The sequence below is a fragment of the Phalacrocorax aristotelis genome, chromosome 12 (genome assembly GCF_949628215.1).
Source record: "Phalacrocorax aristotelis chromosome 12, bGulAri2.1, whole genome shotgun sequence".
NCBI lineage: Eukaryota > Metazoa > Chordata > Aves > Suliformes > Phalacrocoracidae > Phalacrocorax > Phalacrocorax aristotelis.
This window is the reverse complement of record NC_134287.1, coordinates 9,471,005-9,485,285: the sequence shown is the minus strand read 5'-3', so window position 1 is coordinate 9,485,285 and position 14,281 is coordinate 9,471,005. Positions and strand designations below refer to the sequence as shown.

The 14,281-nt window shown below is 42.8% G+C and overlaps 1 protein-coding gene across 5 annotated transcripts in view; it reads left to right on the top strand.

Annotated features, from left to right (window-relative positions):
* The window catches only part of SH3PXD2A (SH3 and PX domains 2A), a 261,018-nt gene that overhangs the window by 222,495 nt on the left and 24,242 nt on the right, over positions 1-14,281 (top strand). For all 5 annotated transcript variants that reach the window (XM_075108103.1, XM_075108101.1, XM_075108104.1 and 2 more), the window contains 2 exons: positions 8,240-8,353; positions 12,884-12,967. In XM_075108103.1, the coding sequence (XP_074964204.1) occupies positions 8,240-8,353; positions 12,884-12,967 (198 nt within the window). The remainder of the gene's footprint in view (positions 1-8,239; positions 8,354-12,883; positions 12,968-14,281) is intronic.

The following is a 14,281-nucleotide window of genomic DNA, read 5'->3' as shown; positions in this document are numbered from 1 at the left end:
AGCTGACTTCACTGCTTTGTGGATCCCCTAATTTCAGTGGTCTGGGGATGCTGGCCAACACCTTGGGCATGTTGGCTGTATGCATTTTGGATTTGGCCATGGGCAGGCTTAGCAAGTGGTGCTTTCATCTGCTTCTGTCTTGGGGAGCCCAGGGTACTTGACAATTTACGGGAAGCTGGTGACCTGGAGTGTGATGGGACTTGATCTGGGATTTACAGGCAATGTCCCAAGATTCTTTTGTAGCTGTTAGTGCATTTACTCCCTTGCTTTAAGGACACAACTTGTGTAATTTGTACTGGATTATATGATGGCTTTGTGGATGTATGTGCCAATTCTTGAAAACGTGTTTGGCAGATTCCTTCATTCCAGCTGTGTCAATACACAAATCTGAGGTCCTCTTTTTAGAGAGGGAGGGGAAGCACCCGGGTAACAACTGGGCCACAACAAATAGCTGCAGATATAGCACTTGGAGTTTGTAACTATCAGTTTGTATTATCAGAACCCAAATATAAACTGTGTGCTTTAATTAAACAACTCCCCACACGCATATATGCACATACATACAAAAAGTCACAATTGTAATAAGAGATAAATATTTAAGTGTTTTGCCAAATGCGCACCTCGGGAAGGCTTGTCACCTACTAGCTTATAAGATTTGAACAAATCCAGTAATGTGGTATTTCCTAGTTGTCTAGTGCTCTGAATATCCATCATATCTACTAGTGATGTAACCCATAAAGTATTAGAGCTGAGTTGTATATTATCCAGTTTTCTCTTTCCCATGAACTTTTCCCATGTTCTGAACACTTTTTTTCCCAGAAGTGTGAGGAAACATGGTTCTAATCCCAGCAGAAGACTAGGGTAATATGCATTTGAATGCAGAGGTCAGAGTGTGAATTTCCACATATATACATGTGTGTTTATGCATATAATGTGATGTGAAACCAATCCAAGCAAGCTAGATGTTTAAGCCAGAATCTGAGACTCACTTTAGGACTTTGTATCTAGCACTTATGTACACACCTAGTCAGCTGCTTTTGGTCCAGGAAAAACCTGTGTGGCAGCAATAACTAGGCTATTTATTCACATGTAGTGGCCTTCTGTGCCAGCCAGCTCTGCAACCATAGGAACTGGAATACAACAGCAAAACAATACACTAACAGCACAGCTGAGAAGTCTCCATCTACCAACACCACCTACCTCCACACTGCCAACATCAAGATTAGTAGTAGAGGTGGAGGAAGAATGCAGACTGGGAGGATTAGGATGGCAAATTCATAACGATATAGACTGGAAACCACTAGTTACCTTAATAGTCAATCATTGCAGGAAGGAACTGTATTCTCTCCCTCATACATCACAGCACCCAAACTCTGTGATTCACTTCCATGTTCATTGAACTCAGTAACACCTAAAGCAGTGCAAGGAATGTAATTCCCTGTGCTGCTGCTGAGTCCTAAGCACTTGCGGTTACTGTCAAATATTGGTGGAGAACAGCAAACAGTAGTCTCAGCTCTTGGCCTTTTGCTCCAACTTCTTGTTGCATAAGGTAAAGTTCTGTTAATAACAAAAAAATTATATCGACAGAGTCCAGCCTTCCAGAAGACCCCACCTCCTGGTCCCCATCTCTTCCATCACCTCAGGAAGCCCTCTTCTCGGTGTTGTGTCCATCACCAAATTAAGTAAAAACTGCTGCAGCCTGTACTCTGATGAGAACACAACTCAGCTTTCAGACCCTCCCTAGGAGGGAAAGAAGAGTGTTTCCAGGACAATCCATGTGTGCTTTGGATTGTCAGGGTTCCTAAGTGATGCTCTTAAGGTCAGGTTCCTATTATGTTTTTGTAAAGACTCCTGTAAATTTTAGTTGAACACTGACTGGAGAAAGGCACAGGAGTGTGCAGCCTCTCTTTCTTCCTTCTTTGGTGTGTTCTCTCTTCACTAAATAATGAAACTATTATTCCAGTTTAAATATTGAGGGTAGCCTGTGGCTGTGTGACTGCTGTTGAACAGCAGTCAGGTGTGTGGTTTCTAATGTATGTTCCGTCAGATATTGTGGCAGGAGCAAAATGCTTGCTTATTACATTTCAAATCTTAATTAGCTTATTTGAGAAGAGAAGCACATGCCTTTTTTTTTTTTAAAAAAAAAAAAAGGCAGAGTTTCTGTGTTTGTAATTTCTCATTTAGCTTTTAACACTATGGATTATGAAACAGGTTTTCTACCATATAGAAGCTCTGATTTCCCATGCTGGGCTACAAGGAAAGGAGTGACAGGTGTGAATATTTTTCCTCTTTTCTCTCACATGAGAAAGCTAATAACTCTGCCCCATCACAGTGCAGTGGGGCTCTTGGGGTATGTGATCAGCAAATTTATAAACCTCTTCGAGTTAAGCAGTAACTTGGGGTGATGAGTTATACTCCTGAATTCCTAAAGCAATACTTGGTACCTGGAGTGCAACCATAGTAGTTGCAAACAAGATAACAACCTTTACTCTTGACTCTCAGAGCAGTCAGGCAGAGACGTTTGGGGTTGCAACACTTTGCAAAATGAGGCTCCCGTGGGAAAGGGGGTTGCCCATGTGAACCAAGCTCTAGGACATGAACTGGCTGGAAGGATCATGACACGTGGCTGAGCTGGAATCCTGATGTGCGGCTCAATCGCCTTTGGGTATGACACATAAAGGGCTGTGAACCTGTGCTGTGGATCTTAATTATGTTCACGTAGCACGTCTGCCACAAGCACATCTTTCTTCCTTGAGTGTGTCTCTGAACCCCAATTCCATCTTTAACATGAGACAAACATTGCTTCATGGTTGAGTGGTGGCTGCAGTGAAGTCTGCAGTGCACACAAGCTGGGAAACATTATGTGTTTAAAGATGAAAGCTGCCTTTATTTCACCAAGTTTAATAATTTATACTGAGACAACAGCCTTAGTCTGCTGTGCAGTGACGCACGTACGGGCTTCTGTACCCCAAACTAGTCAGCTCCATGCTAGGAAGACCTCTTGCATATATCTCCATATTTAAAAGAAAGATGCCTCTTCTGTGAAACATAAGGACAAAATGCTCAGAAATCGGATGCTGGCCTTCATACGAATTCAATGCTTTCAACCCAGCACCTTTGCCAAGTGTGTGGTACTGAAGGACCCTTTTACAGAGAGCAGAGCCAGCACGTGCAGTGATAGCGTCTAGCAGTGTACAGACACTGTAGTGAATTTTTAGGAAGTAGGTGTGAGAATATGCTTACTGCAGAAAATCCCTCTTGCAAAATACTACTTCTGGTGCCTTTATATTTCTGCTTCTGCATATTCTTTGGAGGTCTGTCGGAAGCAATTATGACTGACTTCCTTATGTGTATAAAATATACATGTACTCTGTGGGAAGAGTTCTTGAAGGGTGGAAAAAGCAAAGCACTTTCATCTACACAGCATTAAGCTTATTTTAGCTGTTTTTTAATGAAGCAGATCACATCTCTGAAGGAAAGTAATCAGCCGTTGCCATGAAAAGATCTGTGTGCCAGATCTGGAAGTCACCTGATTGCATATAGTACTGATTTGTAGGATAATTTCAGTTGTTGGATTTAAAAAAAAACAAACAGCAAACCCACCGCAAACCAAACCTCAAGAGATAGTTCTAAGGAAGAAGGACTTAAGGGAACAGCTCTCTGAAGCCCAAAAAGCACATGTCAAATGTACCAGGCTGCTGCTTGAGTGGTTTTTTTCCAAGACTCTTGAGAGGTGGAGTGTTATTTACGCATTTGTTTAGAAGAGTGTGTAGTCCACACATGCAGGAGAGATTCCCATTCCCTTTTTACAGCGTTGCTATCCTTATTGTTTAGTTAAGCAATCAAAGTCTACAGAAAAATTAATGTCTAATGGGAGAATTAGAAACCAATGTTCAGCATGATCCTGCAATTTTTGTGTTGTTTTTTTTTTTTTTTAAGTGAGCTGTAGCATCTTGTGATTAGGCAGACTTAAAGAGCAGTAGCTAATTTTCCTGTTGGTATAGAGAAAGGGGCAATACTGAAGCATGGATGGGAGAGGATGCATGTAAAGATAAAAAAACTTGCATAAAAGGTAGTCCTTAACTATGCTTTTGTAGTTTCTCATGGTATGGGTTGTGGATAAAAACATTTGCTTAGTTCTTTTGTTTTTAAAGCCTTTTGGGAGAGGACTGGGAATACAATTAAAAGCAAGAACTGGATTTTTAGAATCAAAGTACTTTTGTCACTTATTCACTTCCTAGTGTGACCAATCTATTTTGCAGTCATCATCTTGCCATGGTGTATATATGTGTGTATGTGTGGCAAGTGGAACCTTTCATGTCTCAGTAACTGTTGTTGCTCCATGCTGAAAATGCCTGAGAGTTATCAGAGCCTAAATGGACTCTCTGAATGTAGAGACATGTTGGCTGTTGCTGCTAGGGATGCTGACAGATGCCAACCAAAGGGCCAACCTATGTGGGGAAAAAATTGCACTCCTACCTTAAAAATTAATGTTCTTGGATTAGTATTAAGGCAGTATCTGGAGTAATGCAGCAAAGCTTAAGCTGAGTTTGGTCTGGGCACAGTGGATACAACTCCTTCTGTGCCTTCTGTGAGGCTCAAGCTCCCTCTGAATCCCCGTCAGGGATGAGTGCTGATGAGTCTTAGTCTAGACATCCATGCCACAGCAGCTTTAGAGTTGCAGATGCCTGAGAGATAGGGGCATCTGTAAGGGTTAACTCAAGTTGTAAAGCACTGCCTAATTTTTACAGATGGTGTGAGTGCAAGAGCAAACCTCAGACTGGCTTGGCAGTGCACAGAGATAACTTTACATAATTCCCTGCAGATGTTGCTGCAGAATGGTTTTAATAATGAATTGTGAAGTTGAGTTCAACTCCAGCATAGAGGGAGAACTCAAAGTAAATGCAATGTTTTGTTCTGTGTTTCAAAAACAAGTTTTCTAATAACATTTCTGTGATGCTTTGGGTTGGGAAAGATGGCAGGGGAGGGGATAAGAGATAGCTTGCACCGTTATAGCCTGACTTTCTGCAAACAAAGGCCAATCTGGCTAATTTGTCTGCAAACCATGAACCCCCATGAACCTGAGGGTCAGGGAGGAAAGGGTGGTGGGACTAAATGGCAGCTGCCCTAATGCTTTTAATGAGGCGATGGTACAAACCATGTACTTCATGATCAGCTGGGCACGGTTCTGCAGTTCGTGGCTGTTACACACGAACCACATTGTGGAACTTGTCTGCACTTCAGCCATTTTCTGCTAGGAGTCTGACAATTCTTGCACTATGCTGTAATTTCCTTTCTGTAGGGTTATGGCTTAGATGTGCCATCATAATTAAGATTTTCGCCTCATGAGGAGCAAGCTGCCTCTGCAGTGTCTGCTTGGCCACTCCTAGACATTGCACATCTTGCCTGTGAGCATTCATTTTTGACTTCTCTGCTGCTGGGGGTGCTGCTGGAAGTTTCTCAGGCTTCTCAGTTGTTCAGTCTAAGTAAAATGTAACTTTTTTTCTGTGGACATGCTAATCCAGTGAGCTGCATTAAAGCCTTTCTTTTGTCCTGAGAAGCAAGCTCAAAATGGGAGAAGAGAATTTCAGAGCAGGGGCTGGCTTTCTCTGAACCTGGACAGATGCTGCTGATTTCTCAGTAGTTGCGGAGACTTCTCATTTATACTTGTTTATAAGTTTATATTTGTACATTGTTTATAAAGGAAATCTTTAGAAAGAAATAATAACTTTCATGAGCTCTGTGGCAATTAGGAGTTTTAATATTAGTTATGGCTTGAAGAATCAAAGCAGCTTAAAACCTCACTTAGATCACTGCATGCTCTGTCTACACGTTGCAATGGATTTGGTTGAATTACTTGACTGTAACCTACCTCAAATATGACTTGACCTCCAACTGCTACATGGGAACCTGTTCGTAAGATCAGTGGAGTTGTGAGGTCTCCCTGCCGAGGCCTTTCAAGTGCTGGGAATGTCAGCAGGGAGCAGCATTGACGGGGGGAGGCTGTGTATGCATGCCTAGGTGTGGGGGCGAGGGGTTGTTTTTTAGCAGGGAGCCCTGTTTAAATGGGTGGCGGCTCAGCTACCCTATGGCCCCAAACACAAGACCTCAAACCCAGCTCTGAGGACATGATGCAGCTCAGTGAGCCAAACCAGAGGAGCTGTATTGTGAAATGGGCTAGCACTGGGCTGGCATCAAGGCTGTGCAATCCAGCCCTCCAAAGACGGTTTTACCGTGGTTCAAATTTGGCCCAAGCACACATTTTAAGTGTAGGCAAGTCCTTTTTGTGCAATTGTGTTTGAATCCTTTCTGAGGAAGACTTTACATAAATTACTGTAACATAATTGATATCAGCTGAAAGCCAGCTTCTGACATTTTGTGCGTAATTATAAGTGTATGTTAAACTGTGTTTGCTACCCATGTCAATACATTACTAGTAAAATAAGGAACAACCATGAAGATGTGTTTTTTGAAATGGTCTGGCAGATCCTGCGTGTTCACTGCTGTGGGCTTCGTGGCAGGAGAATCCACCTCCTGCTGAGGAGGAATAACTAAATTTAAACTTTCCAACCATGAACCTTGTGAAGCAAAGTTTCCAAACCTCTGCTGGGCCAGAAAATGGAAAGCCATGTCTGAGTTTCTAGAGTAAATAGAGCTACCTAGCAGCTGTGCAGTGGCGAGTGAAGGGTTTGGTGCTGGGGGCATATTGTCTTCCTGCTGCAGGCCCCAGGGAGGAAAATAAGGGTTTGTAACCACTGTCCTTTGGTAAAATTTTCCGTGACAGGATTTGGAACAAACTTGGGTGACTTTTAGCATGAATGCTTGAGCACTGTTTCAGGTTTGGTGGTGGGTTTTTTTTTTTTCTTTAAAGAAGTTGCACGTTGCATGGCGGCAGAGCCCAGCAAAGGCTCCCTTCCTTTGCCAGGCCTGGGGCTGCAGCCTCCAGACGGTGGGAGGGACTGCATGGCCATCACACAAGTCTGGGCTTTGCCCCACCATAAATTAACTAGGTTTTGTGTCCCATCTATTTACAAATCAAGCTGGCTTGTCCCTGCCTTAGCTCGTCGCAGGAGGGCTTGGGAGTCTCCTGTGAAATCTGTTGGTTTTATGACAGCCAATGAAGTCTGTTAACTGTCTTGAGGTGCATGTACAGAAATAGCTATTTTTTCCACTCCATTTGGGGAGGCTGAAAGACTGGTGGTGAACAATAGTTTGCACTGTCCTGACAAAGCAACTTGTACTTTTGGAGGAGACTGGGAGATTGTAGAGAAGACCAGAAATGGTTTACCTGCTTGGCTTTTTATTGTCCTGTGTCTTAACCCCGACCTTACCTGAATGGAGCAGAATCTAAGCTGTGCTTGTATCTGAGAGCAGCAAGCTCTTGGGTGAGTGAATCTACATCAAAACCAGTGGAGGTTTCAATAAATCAATGTAGCCAAGCAAGAAAAGAGGCAAGGATAGTTATGGCTGGATGCATTTAACCTAAAGATGGCTCACCTATAGCTTTTTTCATCTATTCATAGATGCGACCTAAAGGTTATATTCATATAGTTGGTGAATATGTAACACTTTTGTAGATAGAGGTAGAAACTTGGATGTTCAGGTGGGAAGGCAAATAACTGGTGCCTATGCAAGAAGTCACATTTCAGTTAGCTGTTCTCTCCTCTGTTCTGTACAGTACTTTCTAGCTTTTCAGGGCATTGAATTCAGGTCATGTTTGTTAAATGCTGGTTGTTGTGGTAAGTACTCTAGAAACACTTAGTTTGTATCCTGTTCTGAAATCTGTGCCCTTCTACTAAAGTCTGTCTTATTTCTATCTTTTGACTTCTGTGATACCTCATATTAGGATTTGGGTAATGTTTGTGCTATTTCCCATATGTTCACATAAACATATATATACATACAAAATGTTTTGATACTGTAGATGTACATGTTGCAAGGCATGCTTTGGGAAACTGAAGTGGAGAACTCAAATCAGAGTTGTCACGGATAGACTTCAGGTGTCTTAAACCGATATTTGCTCCATTGCAACCTTTTTTACATGAGGGCCTGCCTGCACACTCATTTACTGTCAGAGTATCTAATAGAAATGGTATAATAGGACTAAAACCCCTCTCCTTCTAGGATGCTGGAGAATAACTCAAACCTGCGCTGAAGCTGCTGACTCTGTGCCATCTCTTCAGTAGCATCTTGTTCCTCTTAATGTGGACTGAGCAACTTCTTTTGCTTCTTTCTGTAGGTTGGTGGTTTGTGAGCACAGCGGAGGAGCAGGGCTGGGTCCCTGCTACTTACCTGGAATCCCAAAATGGAACCAGAGATGACTCTGAAATCAACACATCCAAACTTGGGGAAGGTATGGAAAGCTTTTTGTTATCAAGGGGAAAGTGGTATTCACTTGCTTTATGCTTTTTCCTCCAATAGGAAAACTGAAAACTGTTGCTGCTACTTATGGCTGTTAATCTAGTGCAGTAACCTGTTCTACCATCTCGTATCAGTAAATAAATTGTTGCAGAAGAAATTGGAGTGAAGTACCATGCCTGTAATCCCTTTGTGACCGGCTTGGGCTGTCAGTATGACAAAAGGTTCAAAAGCTGAAATGATCACTTTAATACCCTTAAAAAGCATACAGACAACTTACGTGCAAGTCCAAGCAGCATGTTCTGGTGGGGGTCTTGGGCTCCCACGTCCATGGAAGGAGAGAACTTGCATGGCTTGTTTGCAGAAATTATACAAGTGAGAGCTTTTAATTGGAAGAAGATGCTTGTTAGAGCCACAGGCCATTAAAAGGAGTGAGATTCACTTTAATGGTTGCTTCTCATTACAACTTGCTTCTCATACAATTTTTTTAATTAATCCTTGAAACTAGTCTCACTGCTGTTTGCTGTGGTCTGTGATTGTGTGGAAAGGTAATTTTATTTGGTGTGGTCTCATTCTATTAAAACTGAGATGCCATTTGTCGTGTATTTAGCTGCACTGGTTTTTTTGGCTAAAGATGCTTAATTCAGGTTCCAGAAGTGGAATAGTACAACCTCACATGTTCCTCTGTTCCATTATGAAAGACTAACCGCATCTTAATGGACTTCTCATGTAGCAACTGTGTACAAAGGACACTTTTATTATGATTTGCTCCACTCTAATGAACTTCTTGCTAAATTTCTAGGTGCTCTTGATGTGACACTTATGTAAAATGTATGTGGAAACTCAGCTGACCTTTCCTTAGCACAGGCAGGAAGCTTAGAGATGTGTTGGGGTGACCATCTGCCCATTAAGACAGCACACAGGCAAAACATAACTTCGGGCTGGGCCCCAGGGGTGACATCTGTGGCTTATTGAAATCTTTGGCTCTGTAACTCATTTTTCCCTGCTCAAAGCTACCCATATCCTGGGTCACTTAGGGTTTAGAGACAGACTGGGTGTAGACTGGTAGGCCAGGAACTAGTCTGGCATGATGCAACATCTTAGCGGATGCAAAAGCTGTTAGTAAAGTTTCCTTGTTAAAGAACAAAAATTTCCTGCTCCTTCCTGAAAGAGTTGAATGTCTTAATCTGTAGCTTCCTCCCTTTCCTGACTCTTAAATATGGTGCATGCTTGACAGCCTTACTGCTTAAACTGCTTTCGTTTCAAGCTCTCCTCTGCCTTTCATGTTGCCCTCTGGAGTGTACTCTGCATAGGGCTGTTGCCACACAGCAGTCTTTCCTGGGTAATGGAAAATCCATCAAATGTTCCTTATCTTCTTCCTCTGGGTCCCCTGTAATCCATTACATTGCTCTCCTCAGCTGTGGTCAGCAGTCATGCTCCCTGCCTTACTCCAAATCCAGATATGCTGAAACCTGAGACTGTTCTTCCCTTTCTGTTCAGTTCCATCTCAGTGACAAACCTAATTGCATTACCTCTGCAGCCGCTTTGATGTGCCCAGCTTTCACTTGCTTTTTCAGTAACTTTGTTTCATGTTATTAACCACAGAAGCTGAGACTTCTTTTGTTCTTTGTTTCTTCCCCCCCCTCCAGTTCTTCTTTACTTGGGCTATTCTTCTCCTAATAGTTATTCCATAAGAGAGGAAAGAACAACTCAGATTCACTCTCTTAAAGAAAAGTGTGTAAAAGCAGAAAACCTGCCAACTCCCTCACAGTAGGCAGAGAAAGGGGACTCCAATATAACTGAGAAGGAAGGCCATTTAAGTGGATTAAGTGCCCTAGCCCCTGGATTTAGAGTTCATACAAGTTTCAGAGTCACTCCTGGAGATGTGGACTTCCTGCAACCATGCAATCTTTGCTCTGCCTGCTTTGAAAGGGCAGAAACGCTAATATAGGGAGCTTACTGTATCAGCCTCCTGGCCCTCTCCATTTGCAGCAGGCCTGGAACAAGCCCACAAGCCAGGCAGACACAGAGGTCTGCTCTGCTGTGCCAGGCCCTTGTAAATAAGGAGGTACAGAATGCAACTTACTAATAATGCTGTCTCTACATAGCAGTAATATTTCCGTGTGTCTCTGTTTAAATAGCCTGTTCCCTGAGAAAGACAAAAGTGTTTCCTCCTTGCGTCTGAGCCTGTACAACATCTTTTGTCAGGATGAGGGTAGACAGTCAGTTGCTACTTGGGCCTGTGTTTAGACCAACACCATCTTACAAGGCTTGGAAAACATTCAGAAAGCAATCTAAAGAAACATTTGCAGCCACGAGAGCTGTTAAAGTAAACATCTTAAAATGGTCTCTGGAAAGGTTTAGACACTTGTTGATTAAATAACCTTTCTGGTAAGGAACTGTGGCATGACCAACCAAGTCCAAGTCTGGGATTGAATGGCCAAATTCAGTATTGTTGAGGAGGAAAAAACCCTGAATCATACAAAAGCATCATTCTAATATAAAAGGGATAGTAATATGTTGTGAGTAGGACATGGTGTGGTGCATCTGTGTGACCCACTGTATTCCAAGGGTGCTCCTGGATGGCTGAATCTTCCAAACGCCTGGTATGAGCAAGGAGCTGTGGGTGACTTCTCTGTGTTGGCACCTGAAGCAAATTTCTACCCCTTCCTCACCCTTTGTTCCTGCCCACCTTTAAGTTCAACATCTTTCATTTCCTTCCTTCTTGTATAGAAACCTCCTAATGCAGGCAGCCTTACGGTGAATTTAGCTTTAGCTTCTCTCTCTGCTATAATCTGTGTCTAGTGAGGTGTCCTGTGTTGCCTCTTGTGTAGTGTGTGTGTAAATAGCAGTCTAATGTCCTGTTGATTTGGAGAAGGTCACTAGGTTAAACCAACTGGTAAGGAAAACATTACTGGTAAGGAGTGAAGACAGCTCATCTTCTGTGCCGCCATGGGCTTCCAAGAGGATCACTGATTTCTATTAGCCAAAAACACAGCAGTCTATAAACTTGAAATCCAGCTCTTCTGAAAATTTGTGGTTCTTTTTTGACTCACATGGGATCAAAAGGCAAGTATGGAGAACCACAAACTAGACATTGTGTCTGTTCAACCCCACTCACCACACCTCCACTTAGAGTGACTAGGGAAGGTTTAAGCCTTACAGCAGAGGAGAAATTGAGGAAAGCGAGCTGGGTTCAGAAGTCTGGTCTAAGCCTCTGACAGATATAAAGGGCAGAAAGGCAAAAGCCACTTTTTGAGGAAGTTATTAATTTTTTTTTACTTGGTCAGCTAATCATTCCCCAGTCAAATAATTTTGCTGGGCCTGACTGTCTACCGAACATAGTTCTAGATGCCAGTGGTGTCTGCTGCCATGAGTACAAGGGTACGTTCCCCAAATAAGCGCACATAAGCAGAAGTGAGTGATTATTAATGATGGGTTACCAGAGTTTATTAACAGCTTCCCAGCATCACTAGCAAAACCGTTCGGTTTGCACCCTAGTGACAGCTGAAGTGTAATACTTTGCATTGCTTTGTGGCAGCACCAAGCAGCCTTGCAGTAGTTGCCAAACAAGCATGGAAGCCCTTAAATGGAAAAAGGGAAGTGTTTGTATTTCTATGCTGATCCAATTGTTCACGTGTTGTTCACACCTTCACAAGCAGGAGGAACAGTACAGTCCTGCATATGCGATCCAGAAAACAAGTGGTGTCCTCTGTGCACAGCTGCTCTCACAATGCCATTTCTATAGGTGTTTGTCTTTGTTTATATTTTAAGCATAAATTATTGTTTGCGTGTCACTAAATCTCAGTTTTGGCTTGTTAGCTTCTTGAGCCTGCTCAGTAATTGCAAGGTTAGGTTTATCCTTATATTTGTACTGGGTATATTAGAAGTTTGGATCATGAGAATTAGCTGTGGCAGCAATTGAGAGTCATGTGTTGCAAGTAAGGAGGCATCAGACACTTTCCACTTGAGCTGTGTTCCTAAGCGCTGTTGTTACAAGTGAACTCGTGTAAGAGAAGCTGCCATTTTTTTTTCCCTGGATGTTGTTTATAGTGTGATAATTTGCTTAGGGAAGGTGAGAGCCCTGTTGGATTTCTTATATATAATAGACTGAATTCTCCAAAGATCATGCAGCCTAACTAGGAAATGCAACAGCAATGATGTTGACCTGTCCTGCCACTGCAGCCTCCTTGGACAAGTTGTCTTCAGTTGTACAGCTTGTTTTGGGGTGTGTGTATGGGTTTTTTGGTGTTTTTTTTTGTTTTGGGTTTTTTTTTTAAGGAAAGCAAATAACAAAGGTGGCAATTTGTGACAGTTCTAGGTGGTTCACATTGCTCAGGCTCAAGAAGCTAACTTGTTCTGCTATACTATATAAACTAAAACAAAATGTCTGCATCCCACCTAACCCATTCCTGCTAACAAGACCAGTGCTTTTGTAAATGCCGTGTTTTTGTTTTATTCCTCACCCTCCCATCATTTTTTTTGTGGTTTTTTTTGTTTTGTTTCCATCCATGTTCCAAACTAGTATCTAAGCGACGCAAGGCTCACCTGAGACGCCTGGACCGGCGATGGACGCTGGGCGGGATAGTCAACAGGCAGCAGAGTCGAGGTGAATTAATAGCTTCCTATGGCACCAGCCCCTAAGGATGCACCAAAAGCCATGCTGGAGCTTCGGCTGTTGTGTGCCGGGGTCTGCACCTTCAGCACTCTGGCAAAGAGAGGCCGAAGCTCCAGAGTTCAGATGTGGATTTCATACATGACAGCTTGAGGGTGTCTTGGAGCCAGGGTTAGGCACCCTAAGAGTGGAGGCTAATAACCAAGGGTAACTCTGCAGTCTGACTCCTCATGCTGCTTGGGGAAGCTCACATCTGTTGTGTTTTAATTTTAGGCATACTTATACTCAGTCTTTCCTACCTCAATAAGGACAAGTGATACTTTCAGGGCTGTTAAAATTAGAAGAATGCCAAAAAGCTGTGGTCAGAGATGTGCACACTGGAAAAGTGCTTGGTGTGGAAAGAGAATCACGCCAGTTTCAGTCCCCTCTTCCTTGCAAGCAGTGCTTGGTACTAAAGGCAGACTTCTTCAGAACTTGTGGGGGCTTTTGGTGTCAGTCCAAGCTGGTTAAAATACTGCCAGTATCAGTATATATTTTTTTTTTATTTTGTTAAACTTTGCTGGTGTGACAGGGAGCATAGTGGGGTGGGGGAGAACACCCTTTGTTCTGTAGCTGCGCTGGGGAAAGTCCAAGGAATCTTCCAAACCAGGCGTTTCTCCAGTGCACGTGAATCATCTTTCCTAGAGTAAAGGTACTTCTTTATATCCCCTTCTCCCCTTCTTGCAAGATTATACAGATGTGGTATTCATTGCACTTTTAGAAAGAAGGAGGTGGGGGGCAGCACCATTTGCACCTCTGTGTAACTTTCAGACAACCTTACTGAGGCTGGAGGAACCAAATGTAAGCCCAAGAGAAGCTTTCCAGTTGAGGAAAAGGTGCCTTTTCTTACTAAGGAGAGAATGTACTTTTAGGGAGCAAATTTATCTTCTGGATTTGCTGGTGTTTCTAGGTGTGGGCTTGTGTGTGTGTGTCAAGCACATACAACTTTTCAGTGACCTTTTGCCTCAAAGTATTCTTGAGGAAGCCAAAATAACAAGAGGGGCATTCTTCATGCTGTAGCTTGACCCAGCAGCAACTGGAACTACCCTCAGAAGACAAGGTCTTGCTTCTCAGCCACCAAATACACACCGAAGGCTCTGAAGAAAAAAAATCCACACATGCTAGCTTGTGAAAAAGAACTTGTGCTTATTTCTGTACCCCAAGAATTTAGGAGCTATTTACTTTGCATTGTCAAACTCTGAGAGCTACTTCCTGGGAATTTAACTGGGAGAATTTCTGGGAATCAGTTTTCTAAACAATTTGTTTACT